This window comes from Lagopus muta, chromosome 3 (assembly GCF_023343835.1).
Source record: "Lagopus muta isolate bLagMut1 chromosome 3, bLagMut1 primary, whole genome shotgun sequence".
In the NCBI taxonomy this organism is placed as follows: Eukaryota; Metazoa; Chordata; class Aves; order Galliformes; family Phasianidae; genus Lagopus; species Lagopus muta.
Window position 1 is genome coordinate 56,939,134 of NC_064435.1, and position 21,398 is coordinate 56,960,531.

The 21,398-nt window shown below is 37.5% G+C and overlaps 1 protein-coding gene across 18 annotated transcripts in view; it reads left to right on the plus strand.

The window, feature by feature from the left end:
* ZNF407 (zinc finger protein 407) overlaps positions 1–21,398 on the plus strand; it is a 346,606-nt gene that overhangs the window by 215,787 nt on the left and 109,421 nt on the right. For all 18 annotated transcript variants that reach the window (XM_048940492.1, XM_048940485.1, XM_048940490.1 and 15 more), the window contains 2 exons: positions 1,431–1,514; positions 9,981–10,101. In XM_048940492.1, coding sequence (XP_048796449.1) covers positions 1,431–1,514; positions 9,981–10,101 — 205 coding nt within the window. The remainder of the gene's footprint in view (positions 1–1,430; positions 1,515–9,980; positions 10,102–21,398) is intronic.

Below are 21,398 nucleotides of genomic sequence, written 5' to 3' on the forward strand. Positions count from 1 at the left end.
TCTGGTGGGGAGTTGGTTTCTCAGGGCCAGCCAGGGTCAGGGATGGGGAGAGAGGTTGGTCCCTGCTGTGTCCCCGGGGAGCTGACTCACTCCTGAGATGGAATCTTGCTTACGTTAATACCACCTGAAGTTAACTGGGACACGGTGCTTTCCAGAAAGTCTGTGTATTAGCATGACTGGGAATAAATGACGTGGAGGTTTCCAGCCCCTCTATCTACACACGAGGAGGACTTGGCAATTTGACACCTGGCCCTTTAAACCAGTCATCTTTTATAGGAACTGAACTGAATTTCCTTCCCCACAGGGAAGAATTTGAAGGAATGAGTTCAGCGTCATTGCCCCATCAGTCCCTTCTCAAGTGTTGCTGTGAGAGGAGACAATTTGGCTCCAAATGACTAATGTGAATGTCTTCTGAAAAATATTTTTAAAATTTCAATCTTATCTGAGGTTACTGAGTCCGCATCTGAGGCTAGCAAGGTAAACCCACAGTGATACACCACGTGGCCTTAATGGGATGAAATTGCCTTGCATGTAAATACATACTGAATAAAAATATTCCTGTGAAATGGTAGGCTGAATTTATAGCCAACAAGGAAAAATCTTATCCTCTGTAAAAGAAAAACAAAAACAAAAACGAAAAGGGAAAAAACCCTAAACTAAAAACAGAGCATTTACATACTTTTAATGAGGAGTGAGCTTGCCAAGATCTCTCAAATTGTTGCAGAGGTTTGGAATGAAGAATTATCATTTGAAGATGAACAGTATGAGTTGTGCTGCAATTTCAGCAGCAATCCCCAGACCTGTTTTCTTTATGTCATGAAAACTTTAGAAACAGAAATGGTACTGAATTGCCACTGGTACTGAATAATGTGGCTTTTATTGTTGCCTGGGCTTTTCAATATATCCAAGAAAATAATTTAATACTTATTAATAAATAGAAGGTAACTAAAGATGACTGTGATCTACTCTGCTTAAAATTTCTCAGTATCCTTAATTTGTTTGTAAATTCAATATATTTTATTTAAGCAGAATCATATATACAGTATATTAACTTTTTTTTCCAGGCAATCTTTACTCAGCACAGAAAGGCCAGATGTATGGGAATTGTAAAAAATCAGGATATGCATAAAAACTGTTCAAGTGCATAAAGCAGCCCCATCTGGAAGACATCTAACAGAAATGAAGTTGTACAAAACCATTCCATTGATAATAAAGCTAATTTTTATGGGTCTGACAAGTATGTAATTATGTTCAGTGGTGCTTTTCAGATTTTATCACAGTCAATAAACCGCAGTGGTAATTTCATTCCCATTTGACATATTTACATGGAAACATTTGATTGGAGGAATTAGTAACCCTGAAAGCCTTGATAGATATGTTTTAATGATCTGTGACCTCCGCAGTCCCTCATCTGTTTATTGTTGCAACAGGCGAGAAGTCATTCCTCTGTGACCTTTGTGGCTTTGCCGGCGGGACGCGTCATGCCCTCACCAAGCATCGGAGGCAACACACAGGTCAGTAAGGCTGCCTTTACTCCTTGCTATATTTTCTCTGCGCTGGGGAGTAAAGCAAGTGGAGTGGCACATTACAGCACAAATCATACAGCGGTTCATTGTTTACTTTACTTTTTTGTTGTTGTTTCTGTAAAATCTGTGTGTCGAAGATCTGCGTCGCTGTGAGTCTGAGGAACTGCTTTTGGGGGGGGGTATTTTTGTTGTTTTTTTGTTGTTTTTCCTAAGAAAGGTAAAATTGTGAAGACTGCCTTTTTTCTTTAAATGAATGCTAAGTATCCTGATATTTTTTTTCAAGGCCCTACTGTGAAGATTTTGCAAGAGTCTGCTAGAACACCCCTGAATGAAAATTTAAGACTACATATAGATTAATCCATTATTTTGGACTGAGACATAGTCGAAAGCTAGTGTTGTTTCAGTTGTCCTTTTGTAATTTTAAGATAGTTTGTAATTAATAACTGCAACTTCAGAAGTTATCACATGCTTAGCATGTAAAGCAGGATTTATCCCCAGAATGAGTAAAGCTTTCCTATCACCTGGTTATAAAAATTTAATATATGATAAAATTAAATTGGATCTTAGCTTCAGAAGACCAGAGAAAGCGCAAGTATTAAACATTTATTAATACATTTTACCTTAATTGTGGTTTTTAGCAGCTACTAGTAAATGTTTGATTATTTGAGTATTTTGTTCAAACAGAGACAGGAACATCACTGCTTAAACCACTGTAGTTTTTGTTTTACTGAATAGCATGAGGATAATGTAGTATCATGAATTGCTGCGTGAGTTAAGTGACCATTGTCTAAAGGACAGCGGAAAGAAATGGCTAACAAATGAGAAGCTGTAGTTGTTACATCATGAATTTTCCATGGGTTTTGCAAAGGAATCTCTGTGGGAGATTTTATTATGTCCCTGAATAAACTAATCTGGATTCAGGACATATACCATCAAAATGCATAATTTCCTGGAGAGCAGCTACTCTCTTTCTTGAGAGCCTGAAGCCATTCTTTTTATCCTGTTTTCAGTTTATTAAGGCAACCATATTTGGAGGGAAATCTGATGCTCACAGAAAGGTGGGGTTTTGCCATGCAATCTGGAAATGCCTTTAAGTGGATTTGCTCTCTCTATAAAAACTATAGAAGGCCAAATTTTGTCTGTAATTCTAACTAGGAATCATACTTTAGAATTTTTTTTTCTGATAATAAAGAATGTATAATACTGACAGTACTACCACAGTCAGTTCCCATTCACTGTGGCATGTTTGTGTTATTAAAATGTTCTGTTATGTTTATAGGTTTTGTGTTAATACATTCCATGAATGGCAACGAGCAATTGCAACCCCTGGAGTAAAGTTGTATGCTTCAGTTATAAAAAATGGTTCCTGTTTTTTCTGGAACTTTGAAGAATTTTCACATTGACTAAGTTTAGCAGGTCTGGGTTTGGAATGAAAGTGATTTTTAAATTTTATTTTATTTTATTTTATTTTATTTTATTTTATTTTATTTTATTTTATTTTTTTGTAAGTAGAAAGAAATCATTGTTTTCAATTGGATGGGAGCTATCCTTTGGTTTTTCATGACCTGCTGTGATACACTGGAATTGTGTCCATGTGTAGGACTTGTCGTCAGTGCAGGCACACAGATGGTAAACAAAGATTTCAGCATGGAAAGTGGAAGAAATGGATATTGTTGTCTTACTCTTCTTCTGTTTGCCCATTATGAAAGTGCAGATGTGGTTTATTAGAAATGTCTTTATCATAGGTTATATACTTATGGGTTTGTATCAATAGGTCACAAACCATTAAAAAAAAAAAAGTATTTCTTGGTTGTCTGTAGTAATGCTGCAAAAATAGTATGCTCCTCATGAAAACCTGTCTGCATCCTGGATGGCATTTTGCCCTTCTTTTGCCAATATGGCAAGGCCTTTTATGCTGTGATCTTAGGGATTCACAGGTTATAGATCACAAAGCTTGCATCTAGCAGGCGTAACTTTATATTTTATGTCAGGACTGGAGAGTCGTTATTACTTTGCTATTAACTTTATACTATACAGGACAGTATCTCAGTGGCAGAGGGATCTATCTTTTTGGCATTTATCTGCCTCTGTGGCACAAACAATCATAGATGATTCTTTAGCAGAAAAATTATCTGTAGCTTCTATTTGTTTCAAGGAGAATGACACAATCCACCTTTGCCTGCACTGTTGCACTTGCATGGGTTCCCTTGCATTTTCATCCAGTGCACAACTTTATATCAGTTCTTAGCTCTTTGTACCTGTATTTTTTCTTCTGTGTCCCCACTTGACACAATTTTCCCTGAGCAGAATGCCAAAGCAAATTACAGTCAGCTTTGAAAGGGATAGGTATCAAAAATGGTCTAAATGGCTTAAATAATTCCCTACTGTAACACAAACTGTCGAGGGGGCTGACAGAGAATATCTTCCAATCCAAGATTTACTTCTATCACCTGTCAGAGACCCTTGATTCAAGGGCAAATGAGCAAATCCTCAGAGGTAGCTGAGGAGTCTTGACCAGCTTAACAAGCCTCCTCTCATCCCATCCTCAAGGTCTGTGGTGTCCTGACACCCCCAGAGAAACGTTCAGCTGCTCAGATAGATATTTGACACAAGAAGAAGCTGTGGAACTGGCCACTTAGATTTCTGATGCTCTTGCATCAGGGTTTTTCTTACCCTATTTTTCTCTCTTTTTAGACAAGACTATTTTTTAACAAGGTTATTTAATTCATATTTGTCCCAGTAAGAAAATCACAACCCACCCACAAAAAAGATAGGAAGATAAATAATTTTGCAAATTTTAGTGTTGGCAGACTTTGGAATAAGTTTTAATTCTACAAGGAATTTGAACAATTGTCAGAATTATGTAATAAAAATGCACATATACTCTCTACCAAAAAGATGCATGAAGCAAACATACTGTATCACCTAATTTGAATAGATACTTCACCTTAATCACCATAATAAGAAATGACATGAAAGAAAAAAAGGAAAAAGAAAAAAAAAAGAAAATTCTGTCTCATAATGAAAATGAGAAAACTCTTAATTTTTAAAGTGTGTTTCTTTTGTTGTTGCTACTGTTTGTCTCTCTTCCTTTCTCTTCCATCCAGCATCACAGTACTTTTCTCTTTGTCTATATTTTTCCTAATAAACTTTGATTTTCTGCTGGAATATGTGGCTTACTCCAGCTGTGCTGATCAGTCATAAGCTGTGTTCTGTTACATGCAACTTACTTTTTTATGTTAGCTAGCACACCTGCATATTGCAAAAAAAAAAAAAAACAACCAAAAAAACCCCATATTCATTTTCTACACAATGGCAGAGACTGCATTTGCTTCTCAGCTGTTTATGGTGGCAACTTCCTGGGAATCGTACAAGTCCACAGTGGCACAGTGTTAGAGGTTATGCATGCTCACCGTCCACAGCAGCTCTGTGAGAGCTACTCTGAACCTATAGAAATGTTTAAACACATTGTGTCTTCGTCCAGATATTTTCATAACTTTCTGAAGGTGGTGGCTTATATTGCTCAGATCTCTGTGTGATCGATTCTGCTGAGTCATTTATAAGTCAATACCATAAAGAAAGTAAATGTAATAATATACGCATTTTTATCCCAATGAGTGACTCAGTTTAGGTTTCTAACTCTCATGTGATCTGCTTTTTGACTTTAATGTGTAGCTAGATTACTCAGCATTGAGTTTAATATATAATATAGCCTCTTCCCTTCAGCTTCCCCACTGCAGCTTAAAAAAATAATGCTGAATACCACGGAATATGTAGCACAGTTAAGATGACTTTCTGATCTTTTCAACAAGAGGTGAAGTGAAACTTGAAGAGGATCTGTGTTGTTTTTCATTGCCATTTACGCCAACATTTTCAGCACAGCGTGGAATTTAATTCTAGCAAACTAATACCAGTAAATGACATCAAAACTTGGTACCTTAAGACTTTCTCTGTGCTTAAGTGGAATTGTCTAGTAGGTCATTTTTCCTTCCCTTTCTCAGCATACAGACATCAATTATTTTTTAGTATGGAATAACAGCCTCATCAGCTATCATAATTTATCATTAAAAAATTAAATTAAAAAAAAAAATCAAGGATGTACTTCTTATTATGTATCTTATTTTAGAAAAAAAATGATGACCAGAATAAAAGCAAATATAATTTGTTTCAATATACTTCAGCCTCTATTAGCAAGTCTGTAAACACCCTTCCAGGGAACAACCTCAACAAAACTAGAAATAGTTGGAAATGAAAAGAAAACACCTATAACCAGTAAGCAGGCAACCATAAGCGTGGTCTACTTGTTCCTTAGGTCAAATAATACTTCTAGATTCTTACTGTCCAGCTTAACACATCACATGAACAACAAGTAGGACTAAAAGCAATGGTTTCCTTTTGAGACAACTGGAGTAAAATTTCTTCCATGTTACTGAGAGTCTGATTAATCACTAAAGACTTTCAAATTGATGGCATCATTAGTGTTGTGGGGCTTTTTTCCCTTCATTTTTATGAAAGTTGGAGCCTCAGTAGGATGTTCATTTAACTGCTTTGTGTAATCTGTAGGTAGAAATTGTGTGGACACTCATGACTGTAAAAGTAAATAAACTCTTGACTTTGCCATCCACAAATTAACATCTATCACCAAGATTTATAATTTCTGTTATTGTGTTATTTCACTTTTCCTCTAAAAATTACACGTTGAGAACATAACTGCACGCAGAGTACATCAAGCTATGCTCTGTGTCCTAAAAAGCCCATGAAACAAGAGGTAATATTAGGGAAAACAGGAAGAGGGAAAGAAAAAGGAAGCTGTAATTTGGGATGAAAAGAAGGATAGATGCTTAAAGAAATCAGTGCAGAATTTGAACAATACATTTTCAGAGAGGCGAGAGATAAGAAATACCAACTTAGTGACAATGTTTTAAAAGTAATAGAATGTGCAGAGCTGACAAGGCTAGCTGGTTAGCAGCAGGCTTAATTAGTGCCTGCTAAATACAGACCAACGCTCCCCATCGTTTCACCCTTTTATTGGTTTATTTCCATATTTTGTTGGAGATGAAATTTTGTATGACTGTTGACTTAGACAACTGATATTTTTCAGAAGTGCTCACAGTACTGTTGAAAAAGCAAAACCATTTCCTGTTTCATGACAATATGGTTAGGAGTCATGTTTTCTTTAAGTGCTTATGTTAAAACCTAAATAATGACAAAGAAACGATATAGGTCTTTAATTTTGGTATCTACACCCTTCATTCTTTTCCCATAGAGCTTCTTTACTACTGGGACAGTCTGGGGCACCTGTCTTTCTCTTTCATGTGTTTAATATTGATAAATTAGAGGTGATGAGGCATGAAGAAGTTTTCTGTACTGGTACAGGATGGTGTCCAGTTTGACCTTATTGTCACATTTTAGATACAATATTTTATAATTATTATACTTATGTATATTTTATATTGTTTTTCATAGAATCGTAGAATGGTTTGGGTTGGAAAGGACCTTTAAGTTCCATCCCCCTGCTGTATGCAGGGACCAGGTTGTTCAAAGCCCCATCCAGCCCTGCCTTTAGTGCTTCCAAGGAGGGGGCTTCCCAACCGCACTGGGCAACCTGTTCCAGTGTCTCACCATCCTCAGAGTGAAGAATTTCTTCCTGATATCTAGTCCAAATCTACCCTCTTCCAGTTTAAAGCCATTTCCCCTCATCCTGTCACTACCTGCTCTTGTAAAATGTCCCTCCCCAGCTTTCCTGGAGGCCTCTTCAGGTACTGGAAGGCTGCTCTAATGGCCCCCAGAGCCTTCTCTTCTTCTAGTCATTTTAGGATTTCTGTTATTTTAATTTTATATTAATTATATCCTTTCCTGGGGGTGATTGAGAATCCTTCTGGAATGTTTCATGGCAGCCACTATAAAAAATCAAATTAGGTTTTTTGCCTGAATTGTCTGAAGGTGGGAATTGGAGAAGGAAAATCAGGACACAGACTGATAGAGAACATTCTCTCCTAAAGATAGCAGAGAAAAAGAAAATAAGTAGCAGAAAGTACTGCTGCTGCAGCTCTTCAGAACACTCCTCATCCCCAAATCAAAGAAATACCCATAATCTTCTTTTAGACTTTTTCTAGTGTACATAACAACCTGGTTAATTTTTATTTTTTTTTTTTTGTATAATAAATACCTTTCCCCTTGTGCAGCTGCTAAGAATTATCAGCCATGCTAGGCAGTCATTTTTTTTCCCCAGTTTGGTCAGCTTCTGTTATGTGGTGCTGCTGTGATGTATTTTCTGTCAGGTTAAATTTATACATCGTCCACTTGACAGGAGCAGTTAGCCACAAGGATTTCCTAAGGAGAAGCTTCCTGGAGCGCGAGAGAAGGATTATCATTTTTCTTCTGGACACTGTGGACTTTCTAGGCCCTCCTAGCTTCATGGGTTCTCACTCATCTGTCAGCTCAACTGGTGCAGCTCAGCACAGCGGCAGGCCTTCCCCAGCACATCTCCCACCAAATGGCAAACTAAAACTCCCCTCTTAGTTCAGACCTGGATTTTACCAGGGGTGCGAGGTCACAAAGTACAAATGCATTTTAAAGTAAGTAATTTTAAATAAGCACCAGTGCTACCTAAAAAACTTGTAGCTTTACTACTTGGACTTCAAAATGTTACTATCTTCAATACTATAAAGTAGCATAAATCATACACACAAAATTGTAAGTTCAAGAACAGGTTATGTTGCTAGGGAGTCTGCAGCCTCCTAGAGAGTTCCATTGAAGATGAAGCCAACACCATGCAAGCTGCTGAAAGAATCAGTTTCTGCAGAGCTGAGGGTCTGTGTCTGAAAAGAAAACATTTAGGGCAGAAGAAGACGCTTTATGGCAGTCTCAATTCGTCCAGTGTAGAGACTTCTGCATTGTGTCCTGCCCCTTCACCTTTCCTTGTGTCATGGAACAGTAAGTGAAAAACAGTAGTTGAAATTCTCTGCTGCATCTGTTAGAAGCAATTATTCCAACTCTTTATGGAGCTTTCAGAAGCTGCTCCATTGTCTGTCCTTACAGGCTTTCCAGGCCTTGAATTTCCTTTTCCCTTTGGAGGGGAAGGGGGAAAAAAAGCGCTTTACAAGAATGAGAAATACAGATTTCTATGTCTTCTCAGAATTCTGGCAAAGTTTCCTTGGAAGTCTTGATTGTTTCATGCTTTAACCACAATTGAAAAGTCTAGCTTGGAGGCATGGCCATTTAGGAGTAGCCTTTTGTTTGTGATGGGACTGCTGGTGGTGGGTTTCTGCTGTCACTCTGAAAACTCCAAACTGTACCTGCTTTGAGATGGGAGGTTCAGCTTTGAAACTACCTATTCTAAACCACTGAACAGCCTGCAAGGTAGATGTCTATCCCTACCTGTTCTAATTAGACTTCTTAATTGGGGATGTTGATTCCTTATGTAACCTTTAAGATATAAATACTTCAGAAGGCTTCCGCAATAAGATCAGGATTGCTTGTGTTAGGAGCTGCCTTCTGTCTTCTGCACACAAAAAGAAACCTTCTCTCGAAGTGGTAATTATATGTGCCTGTAAGCCACACAGAACATTTCTGGAGCAACTAGTTGGAAAAATGTGATGCAGGTGTCTGAGCTGGGCTTCACAGTATGCATATCTGTCATTGAGATTTTATCTTACTCAGAGTGCTCCACCCCTTAACTGGAATGGAAAAATGCTCTTAAAATAACTTGTAAGCTAGAACACAGATTTTTATCTTCCTTTAATTAGTAGTTCTCTAGAAATTTCCAGCACTGCTGCACATTCAGCAGAGGTTGAATTTTAGTCTTCTGAAATTTTAGTCTAGGTTTTGTTTGGTTTTGTGGGGTTTTTTTTCATTAACATTTCAGATCCTTCTGAAATTGGCCCACTGTTCAGAAAAGCAGGAAGGGTAGAGGAATAGAGGCAAGAGAAGGATGAAGCACTGAGTTCTGGTTCATGTTTTCAGTTCTGTTTATGCATGAAAAAATGCAGAAGAGATTAAAAACATCCACAGATGTTTCTTCTAAGACATGTTCATTTCTGAGGACTGAATGTGTGCTCTGGACTGATTTCTCACCTGTCTCCAAAAGCATTGCTTTCTAGGCTGAGTGACCCGTCTTCAACAGAAGATGCAGGATGAGAGAAAGGCCTGCCTCTAGGTGAAGATGCTTTTATGGCACATGGCCTGTGTAACACGTTTACCCTGTTTCAGTGCAGATCTTTCTCATCTTTTTGCTGTTGTCACACCACATGGGAATTTAGCCAGTTACTGATGTATATGATATAGCAAAAGCAGGATTTTGTCGTTAATGCATTCAATTTGGAAATGTATTTTGTATTTGCTGTTGTGATGTGAACTAAAATCTGTCCCAAGGGGTTTGTCAAAAAATTAGATTTGTTTGCCTTTTTTGGTGATAAAAGCTGATAATACAAATCTTCTTTTGTCACTTTCTAGGAGAGAAACCATTCAAATGTGATGAGTGCAACTTTGCTTCTACAACACAATCACATCTGACACGGCATAAGCGTGTCCATACTGGAGAAAAGCCTTACAGATGTCCCTGGTGTGACTACAGGTAATGAGTCATTAACTAAAGCATGATGAGAGAAGGGTTAAGGTGATCAGGCGAGGTTCATTTGAAGTCACCAATAAAAATATATTGCCATTAAAACACCATCAGGGCGACGGTAATTGCATATTAAATTAGGAGCTAAATTTAAAAACTTAGTCTTCAGTATTTAAGTATTACTTTATAAAGAAAAACAAATGATGGGAAACCTTTTAGTGGTAACACTGCAGTGTTGACTGTTTGTTTCACAGCTGCTCTAGTGCCTGTTAGAATTCTCCACGGTGAGACCACTTATCTGCACTGCCTTTTCAAATCAGTTGCAGTTTTGAAATTTTTTCGGTTGAGTTGCAACCATTTCACCAAATCAGGAAAAGTCCCCTAAAAAGCTTAGCAACCTCAATACTCATCAGACTTTTACTACAGTTAGAAGTAACTGGAGCTAGTAGAAGTACTACAGTACTTCTTCTGATTCAGTTTTCCTTCTCTTTGCCAGCCAAGCTGATTGGATGAGAGTGGCTGTAGCATGGCAAAGTCTCCTTTGTTACACCACAAAACCCCACTCTATTAGGACAGTAGATTTGGTTATCAAAAATCACATGAATGAACCGTTAAGAATACTTGCTATGCTCATTCCGTGTGTCTTTTGTCTTTTGTTCATGATAGACTAGTTTATAATGGTCTCACCTTGTTTCATAAGTAATTATTTAGTTTTCTTGAACGTACTTCTCCTACAGTCTTTAATACCTTGCAGTGAGGTGGGTGGTGTATGTGTATTATAATACATAGAAGCCATTCATAAGCAGTTACGAGAATTGATGTTCAAATACTTCTTAAAAAAATTGGTATCTTATTTGATAAGTGGCATGTGACTGTGTAATTAGATGCATGTGCTGTGATGCATACACACCAGAGAAGAAAGTTAAATATCTTATTATACTACAGAGTATTTTTTATTTTCTTTTAATGCTGAGCATACAACTGTAATGTCCTTTTAGTGTAAGTTTTAATGTACTTTCCTAAAACAAGATTATTTAACAAAGGCTAGCCACTCTTGTAATACATGGTTTCAGAGTATTTATGAGTCACTTTATAGAAAGCTTCTGTACAGAAAGCTTCTGCAGCAATCATATTGTTTCTCTACAAAAAATTTTTTATGCATATTATATGAATGTATTACAAACTCTTCCTGTTGATCTCCCATTAAGTTACTGCCTAGAACTGTAAAGAACTGTGTTTGATTACCTGGAGGTTGACTTCCATTTATGTGCTTCTTCCTTAAGCTATCACCCCACACCCTTTTTCATTTCTTCCAAAAATAGTTATTCTCTTGGCTTCAGTAAGTCGTTTAAGGAGGATAGGTGTTTTAGTATTTTTTTTAGGTGTTTTTGTATTTGTCAGAGTGGTTATGTTAAAAGACCTGTGTTGAAGGAAGCAAGAGCTTGTAAAGTAACAGCATGGCATGATCTGCAGTAATGAAGGTAAAAAGAGTGCTGTCTCTTTTAGGCTGCATGTTTGAGAAGGCCTAATCTTGTAGTCATCTACTTTTATGAGCCACCTTGGTTGGGAACAATACCTTTATTACAGAATGAGGTTGAGATGGGTTATGCTTCTGTGAGCTTCTGATTTGGGGACGCTGCAGTATGGGGGCATCATGGGCATGAATCGAAGCTTGCTGTTTGAAGTTTCTTACGCTCCTGTACTGAGTGGATGCAGTTCCCTTGCTATGGCAAAATAACTGTAATGCTCTATTTAGTGAAAGACTAGAAAATTTTTTTCTTCAGGTGTACACTTTTCTGCACGGGATAGAATTTCAAGAAATGACAGGATTTTGTGTTTTGTTATATTGGATGTTATTAGAGAAGAAGCAAAAATAACTCACCCATTTTATTAGTGTTAAGAAGAAATCTGTAAGACCCCCTACCTCTCTATTATTGAAAAATAAATGTTTCATGATAATAGGATGCTAGTTTCCATTCCTCACAGGCCAATTCTGACTCTTTGGGGGCAGGTCTCTACAGATACCAGCTGATGCAGTTTTGATTCTGCAGGAAATTCGTTCTGAGCTCAGCTGAAAAACATCTGGCAGGGATGAAGCAGTGAGAGCTGTTCTGCTGCTGCTGCATACTCACAGAGGTGATGAGGCACTGTGTAGCTGTGAGGAGCCAGTGAGGGGCTGCTGTATTTATTAGCCCAGCAGTCCTGCTTTTGCCTGCCAGTTTCTACAGTCCTGGGATATTATCCAGCCTTGTTGGCAAGCATGTTTTATGTGCTCTATCCACCTCTTTCATTTTTTCTCTCTTGTTTTTGTTTTATTGTATTTTTAAGGGGCTTACATGTTGCCTCCTTGTCAATTTGCCTCCTTGTCAACTCAGACAGTACTATCTATTTTCCCGAAGAGGTATTAGCAGCTCTGTAAATAGTGTCCTTCACACCAGTTCAGCAGATTGTACTTACTCTTGTGAATGTCACCTACAGAAACATGAAATCAAGATTTTAAATTCTGCTGACCTAGTGATAAAATTCACCCCTGTGTCTAGAGACTGAGCTCTCACTTTGGTGACTTCAGCTCAGCCCGTGTGAGGAGAGTTCATCCAGGCTATTTCAGATGTTGCTGTTTAGTGCTGCTTGGCAACTGCAGGCTCCTTAATGAGCTTTGTAGTTTCAGTGAGAGGAATATTCCCTGCTTTGTGTGTGCATCTGGGGCAGAGTCTTGTTGGCACTATCACGGAGTCTCCTTTCACTGGGAAGTAGAGTGAGGTCTGTATGCCATGAAGTAGTTTGGTACTCTTGATTAGACAGTCTCTGTATACAAGATACCGTAATTACTCTTGTCCAGCTCATCAGTGTTCAGAGGGTTTATACAGGTTGCTGATTTCAAGCTTTTTCATTCTTCAGGTAGAAGTTGTGAACCAGTGTGAGTTAGGTGAGTGAAAATCTAGCTTACCTTAGCTTGAAGTACAGAAAGACAAACTAGGAAAAGGAAAAACTTAGGAACTGTTATGAAAATCAGTCATTTGTGACTATACAGGCTCCTATAACTTCTTTCTTAGCTATAAAAACTAAAGTGAGGTAGACTTTGGGGAAAAAGATTCTGGCTGCATGGAACAGAAAAGGGAATTTGCTCCCTATATAAACTGCAGCATGGGAAAGTCTTTTCTTAACCAGGAAAAGACATGAATGGATGTGGTTTTCCCAAGTGAATAACAAATTAATCCAAGGTTTCTATCGCACAGATTTCATACTCTCAGTGACATGCATATTCCCAAAAAGGAAACGGGAAATTTTGGTCAGTTTATTTCATTGAGTTGCTTTTATAACCTCTGTTTATGAGTGTAAGTAAATGTTCCTGCACAACTGATTTCTTTCACCTCTATTTTTGTACTCAAAGTGTTTAGTATTTATTTTTACCTAAATCTTTAGTATACTGCTAACACAAAAACTTTTACTTCTCTCTATAGCAGTATGCCACTTCTACTAATGGTTACTATTAGAAGTTATATTTTCAGGCTAGTTTTTAAAATACAGTTTCTTTTAAAGGGAGAAAAGCGTATATCATAAAATGTTGTTAAAACTTTTAACTTCTGTATTTTTAACATTTATAATTTAAAATCAGCTTCATCCTACTTAGACTTAAAAAAATAAAAAGAAGCACATTTGTACCTTGCATTTACTTTTACAAATCAGTGTGTTTCTACATTCTCTGGCAGTGTGCTTCATCACGCAAAAATATTCATTCACTCCTAATTAAAGTTCTCTGCAATTTTATAATATGGAATTGGTCTCATAGGGCCCTACACTACCATTATATATGCAATGCATATTTTATATTTCTGAGTCGTTTACAAAAGATGTTTTGTGTGACTAAACTTTTTAGATTGCATGGTCCAAGAGTAATACTGTCAAAAATGCTGTTTGCATTTTATGATGGGAAGAATAAGAAGTGAAGTCATGCGGCCTCATGAAACTGAATAATGCCGGTGGACTTCAACTAATTTCTGAAGCTGTTGGTTGTATATTATATGTCCCGACTTTTAATTTAAAAACCTGCGATACATTCAGGGACCTGACTTTAACCTGATTTCAGAAGTGCTAAACTCCTCTCCTCTACATCCAGTGATGTCAATGAAAGATGCCAATATACAGCATTTTCAAAAATTAAACAAGTTGTTTGCCTACAGCAAAGAATTTATCAGGACTGAAGAGTTCATTTTAGTTATATGTTAGGCTTGAAATATAAGTCTGTCTGAGTATATACTAATTTTCCATGTAAGTATCAGAGCTTCTTAGACAAATAATAGCTGACGTTCAAGTGTGAGTGAGGGAAGTGTTTAAGTACAAAATGGGTTTGGATTACTTTGTTGTGGGGTTCAGCCTCAACCTTTAATTGAGATTTGTTCAGCATTCAGGACAATCACCAGCTTAGTTTCGTGTTACAGGAACAGTACTGCTACTTTCAACCATGAGGCTGTGGGACAGGTATGATGTTAACATACTGTACGCAATCCTGTGCTGTAATTAAAGTCAACGTCTCTTGTTTCTCTGAGACTTCGCTGCATGGTTTAATTTTGCATGGAGTGCAAAATGCAGTGGTGAGAGGAAGAAAGGAATGGAGGACAGCATCCAGGGGAATGGTGGTGTTCCGCAGTCAGAGATAAGAGGGTTTAGAATCTTTATAAATCAAACCGCCAGGCCAGCAAAACAGCATGAATTCCATAAATGCAGCATTCTGTAAAGTATATGACTTGTGAAGGATGCCTTACAAGACTGAGAATAAATAGCATACATTTTTAATATAATTATGTAAACTAAAATAAATATTTTACATTTATTATGCATAATAAAATAATTAGACAACGTTCTGCAAGGGATTATGGCATCTGAAATTCCAAGTGCAGAAGGATTCATTGCGCACTCTGAGCGGCGGCGGCAGCATGACTTAGGGGAGCGGCTCCACAGGGGCCACTTTTCTTTCTTTGGACAGCATCCCCTGGGAGTTCCTATTTCCCTCTGACTTACAGTATATGTTCATAAGATGTAAAGACCAGTTTATAATACTCACCAGGATTTGTACCTAAGTCACAAGAATGTGCAAAGTAAGTGTTTTTTCACCGTTTATTTTGGTGAATTTAATAACCTTTAGTTGTCTTGATATCACTGCATCAGCTGCACGCTATTCCCTGGTTATATCAAGGATAACGAGGGACCACTTTAAATGCTGAGGTAACGGTATGCACTTATTCACAGCAAAGCTTCTGCATAAAATGATGAAACAGTGTATTTATCATTCAGATGTTAACATTAATATGCACTGTTTTCCAGTGAAATTTCATATGCGTGCGCAGGAAATAAGGAGGTTATGCGGCTGTTTGGAGTGTTAGGTTGATGAGGATGCTGAGAGGCAGCCACCACTTCACTACGAAAGAACACTTCTTTGTATTTCACAAAGGCAGAATTGGACAAAAATGTGCTTATACTTCATACTAAAAAGAATCTGCTAGGACAATAATGCATGCATGTAACAGAGCATACTGGGCTTTCAGGAAGCATTAAAGCTTCCTTTGTGATCCAGAGCAGGAGTTGAGGCTATCCAGTGCACTGTGCTAGCAGCCTTATAAACAAATGAAGATGAAAGTTTAGAGAGAACTTCTGTCAGTGCATGGGCATAGTGCCCAGATGCAAACTCCTACGAGTATTGTTCAGCACTTACTTTTTAGTAAACATTCAGATAAAATATTTGATAGTATTTCTATTAATCTGGAATAAAATATACTGTAGAATTGAAGGCTGTAAAAGAAAAGGTTTGAAAAAAAATCCTAGAGATACAAAGGCTATCATTATTCCTTTTATGATGTTTCTGTTACTTAAGAAAACTTTTCTTATTCACCTTAGCTATTGTGGATAAAGACTTAAGCTCTACAGAAACATTTTCAGGATTTCTTTTAGTAGTTACTGTCTCCCCTTGCTGTTCACTTTGGTCTTTGGCTCTAAACTTTTCTCATGCGGCCTCTCCCCTGCTGAACTGATGCATCGGTTTTTGGATTGAAGCCCAACAACCTTAACCCAAAGCCTGAAGTATTTGGTGTCTTGAAAGTATGAATAAAAGCACTTCATGCAGTGGACAGGTTAATCTAATATCTTCTGCCGCTGCATTTTATCTTCTCTCTGTCCTCACACATCTTTTTCTCTATTCCATGTAATCATCACTGTCTTCTCTCTTTCTTCTTAAGGAACATAAACATGTTAAAATAAATATACCCATATTTATATTTAATAAATAGTTAATGTTTATAAATCTGGAAAACCTGCATGTATTTCAAAGTAAAATAATGTTCAATAGGTTGTAGCTTGATATTAAATCAATTTTAGATGTTAAACTTGAGATGAATGGGAAGGCTATGGTCTTACTATAGCTTTCAGCAAGAAAGACTTGTAATTTCCTATTCTTGCAGTGGTCCTGATAAAAATGTACAGTTCTTCTTTCATGTCTACAAATAGACTTTCACTTGTTGGAATAATTTGATCTAAAACTAATCATGGGAATCATAGGTTAATTAATATGACTCTTTTAAGTAGTTTAAAAAAATGGAAGTGACTATACATGTTTTCTTCACTCATGCCTGTAAAGGTAGAATTTTAGCAAACCTTAAAAAATTTTTCCTTTTTCCATTCCTTAATCCCCGTTTCAGTCATTATAAAGAGGCAACAGCTATCTTCGGGTCAAGGAATTACTGTTATTGCTCACTACCTCAGTGGTAGTTATCAATCTTTGAAAAATGCTTTGGTAGCTTTGGAAGCATCAGAGCTGAAACTCATACAGAAGTCTGTTGTGTTATGTATTGTTTATTTTCAAGGCAATATGGCTTTTACTATGTAAAAAAGTCTATACAGTAACTCTGTCTTTGTAGCGACATCCCCACTGTCTCCTCCATCCCATCATATGTCACATACAAAGCAAGCTAAAATGTTAGGAAGTAGTAGAAAACAAATTCTGTTCAGAAGCAGTTCTAAAAAGGGTGTAGCTTAGTGCAAGGGTGAGGGAAATATATTAGGTATTTGCACTTTAAATACTGATACAAATGCTAAGGTAAGAATTGTTGCACAGAAGATGAAGGAAGGACAAATAACAGGTGCTTTCCAGGGGAGCATGCTCGCACAGAGCATGTGCCTGGTTATTTAGGTTACTTGGGTTGATTGGGTTATTTAGGTTTACTCCATTTGTTTGTTTGTTTTCAATCTCTCACATACTATCTGTATCTGAATTTTAATTCTTTAGTTTCTTTTAGAATGAGCTGTTTTAATAAGGAAAAACAATCAAGGGAAAACAAAAGCTAGAATCCAAAATATATGAAAATGATTGTCCTGTATTCTTAGATGCTAAAGCTATTGCTTTTCATTTTGCATCCTCGAAGGAAAGGTGAGGTTTCTATGTGGATTATGTACAGCAAGGCCCAGTGTGCATAGAGAAACAAACTTGTGCAGCACTGCTCTCCCTTCTCCCACTCACACAGGCATTCCTGTGTATTTCCCCACCTCCTTCTGCAAATCATCTGAAATAGGACGGGAGTGGGAACTGAACGGAATGGGAAATAGGTTCTGCTGTTCAAAGCCTAAGCACAAATTGCTTCCTCTTCCTGAAGTAGAGAGGAGATTGGAAAATGACTTTTGACTCTCACAAACTGGCAGGATCTCCCCATTGCTCTCAGCAGTACACTGGTAGGTTGCTTCATGCCACAGGCCGGCTGACTTACAGTCTTGTTCTGGTTTGCTTTTCTTTCTACTTAGGCAAACTGCCCAGTTCACCATGATGCCTTAATACAGCTCTGTACACATAGCTGTGTGCTTTTAAATAGCACTTGAAAGTGGTACTTCTTCTGATGATCTTCAGCATTGCTATCTATTTATATTTCTAGTGTTGATATCATTACAAACACACATACAGAACTAGAAATTCTGTGGTTCATAATACTGTAAATCTCTTTGTGTTATAATCTCAGAAATAGATCAAGTGGTTCAACTGATATCATAAACCACCTAAGCTTCATCCTCCTAATTTATTGAGATGCTACAAGTACAATTAAAATATCCTATTTATACTTTCATACTTATCATGTAGGTGCACACTCCTTCAATCCCTGTTCAAGCTAATTGTGGGTTCTCCCTAACAGCTCCACAAGGAGCATCGTTTATTCTGTTAGAAATGAGGTGTGGAAGATCTTCTCACCCTGAGCTTCCTCAAGATATTTCAGTTAGAAATTTTGCATGTGTCATCTACAGGACAAACAACACATTCAAATCATTTTGAAATTCTACAAGTTACTGAGAGAGCATCATAATGAATTCTTCAGTTCTAATGATTTTTTTCATTATGAAAATACATTATTTCTTAAATCTTTTTGTTACAAGCCCTTGGTAAGATACTGAGTCATTTCCATTAGTAAATGTTGGAAATATCTGCTATAGGTATTTTAAAATATAAACAAGCCATTAGTGATTTGTTTTCTTTTCAGGAAGAAGGTGTGTCTTTAGGTCAAAAAGGCAATTTTTATAAATCAGTTGAAGAGGATTGATTTTTAGCTTGGTTTCCCTAACTTATTCTGAGCCTTGCACCAAACCATCCATCCATCTTCTGTCATATTCTTTAATAACTTCTAAAGCTGTTGGCCAGTTTCAGTTGAAATTAACACACCATAGTAGTTGCTGAGATAATCTAAATTCTTCCACGTTTCTTGAAAGATGTGGATAAGGAAAGAAAAGAAAAAATCCACTGAGGAGCAGGCGGGCAAAATTCAGCATTCATGCCTTCTCCTTTCTTACAATCAGACAGTGTCTTTTAGCCTCGCCACCTAGCACAGCTGTTTTGTTGGCCTAGTGGGAGTTTCTTGAAGGATGTGTTGGGGAGCTGCTGTTGCTGCATTGGGACATTTAGTTAACAGAGCAAGAATACATAGGAAACCATGCATCAGTTGTTGCAGCACTCATTCATCAATGAGTTTGAGCTCAAAATTAACTGCTTAAACTGTCAGGACAAGTCATTTTATAAGAATGTTGAAACTTAATGGGCATGTTTAAGAATAAAGAGAAAGCACACAGCTATCTGTATTTTTCCTTATAAAAGAGATTATTTGGAAGGGATTTATAGCCATGAGATGGAGAGCATTGACTTTTTTTTTTTTTTTTTTTTTTTTTTTTTTCAGTTGGTGATTTGGAAAAATCTTCTCATTACAGACATTTCCCATACTTCTTTTCAGGTCACATGCTGATGAACTGTGATGTAACACATAAGTCTAAAGAAGAAAAGTTTGACCAAATACCAAGAGTTTTTACATGTTTTTAGTGATAATGAGCATCCACAAATTCTCAGGGTCCAGAGGTTCTGTACCTATTTGGAATGCAGCCTTTCCCTTTAGGTGACTAAATGTGACTTTCATCACATTTTAATTTGAATTTTAATTACTCAGCCTTTAAGATTTTGATCAGCACTAATATATTATAGCACAGTCATATACAGTATTTAGTTGATTGATTTTTGTATGCTAAAATCTAGTCATTTTGAGAAGCAGTAAAAATGCTTTCAAGTAGAAGAAAGGTTTTGAAGATAAAGGATTCTGTACTAGATTTGTTCAAATCTGTGTCATACTGGAGAGAGAAGCCCTAAATCCAAGCCCTTGCTACAGCAAAGCAGGTGGCTGCTATCCATTCTGTTTGAAAAAAAACACAGCAACATCAAATCAGGCAGTCATCCCTTATGTGCAGCCAACGAGTGCAGCAGGGAACAGCCATGTGTTGCCTGTGGTGGTGCAAGGGATAAGGCATGTTTACAGCATTGGGTGATGATAGCTCTATTAACACTCTGGGTATATTTTGAAAGGTAAATATAGTATTTGTTTATTCGAGCTGAGTTCTTGTCCAGCCTCACCCGTTCTTGGCTTGCTTTTTTATATTTGAATCTCTTTTTTTTTCCTCAGACCATGTTACAGCATTCTACAGAAGAATCTTCATGTTCTTTTTCTGCTCTCAAGTGCTCATTTTTAGCATCAGTTCACCAGTAGTATGGCAGGGGTACTGTAACAGGAAGGATGATGGCTCAGCTTCTCTCCATCTAAACATCTCTGTTCAATTGCTCATGTAGGAGTCAGCTCTCCCTGAAAGAAGGGCTGGACAGTGTCTGCTGTTATGGGGCTGATGCTGTAAAACAAAAGTGAAGGCAGATTGAAGTCCTGGCCCCACTGATATTAATCACATCACCTCTGTGAAGCCATGATTCTCCACCTGTCATGAAGTACACGCTTCTTAAGAGAGAAATGGATAGCCAGGGAGTTGCTAACACTTTTTGCAAGACTTTGTAACTTGAAAGATATAAATGTTAAGCTAAGCAAGTACACTGTGGTATCAAGAACTCAAATACTCCTAGTTTCTACTTCACAGGTGGGATCCTGATCCCCTGAATCATAACATATAAAAATCTAAACTCCAGAGCAGCTGCCCCTTTCAGAATTTCTGTTTCTGTGTTCCCTGTCTACTGAGATTGCAAGTTCTTGCACAGCTAAGTGAAATGACTTGAGACATGCACGGAGCATGCATAGCCCTGGGGAGGTGGTATCTCTGCCTCAAGGTTTTTATTACACCCTTTAGGGAAGCAGGCCTATTCTTAAAGGCCTGAAAATCAGACAAGCCAAGATTCATTTAATTAATAGCAACAGTGCCATCCAAAGCTTGATTCTAACTACTACTTAGGATTTCAAGATAAGAGGACACAGAAGAAGGGCTTGGGAGCCAGCTGTTTGGATTTTGTAGGAAATTTATATGGGCATCATAAATGAAAACAGAAGAGTAATGGTGAAAAGAGAAATTAGAAGTTCTTTAGGCTTCTAGCTGTTCCTTGCTGTTCATTGGCAGAGTTTCAGGAAGAAAAAGTATGTGCAGGATATTTCATGCCAGCTAATACGCTTTTCAGGGACTCAGGAAAATTGGATTCAGCCCTCATGAAGATAAGGGCAGCCCAAAACTCAGGATTTCTATTTCCAATATTAGTGCCTTGACTTCTAGAAAGCTAAGGAGGTACAACAGTGCTTCCTTTTCCTGAGCAGATAGGAGCCCTGATGCTTCATATAGGCTACCTACACTTTTTTTTTTTTCTTTTAGAAAAAGTAGGTCCCTAATTTAAGCAAATCTTGAGACCTGCATTAGGTCTTTCCTATTTCCACTAACTGTATTTGGTAAACAGGCTTGGTTGTCTTCTAGTACTGCCAAGCCCAGCAGCGTACCTGAATCAAACAAAATCGTAGAATCATAGACTGGCCTGG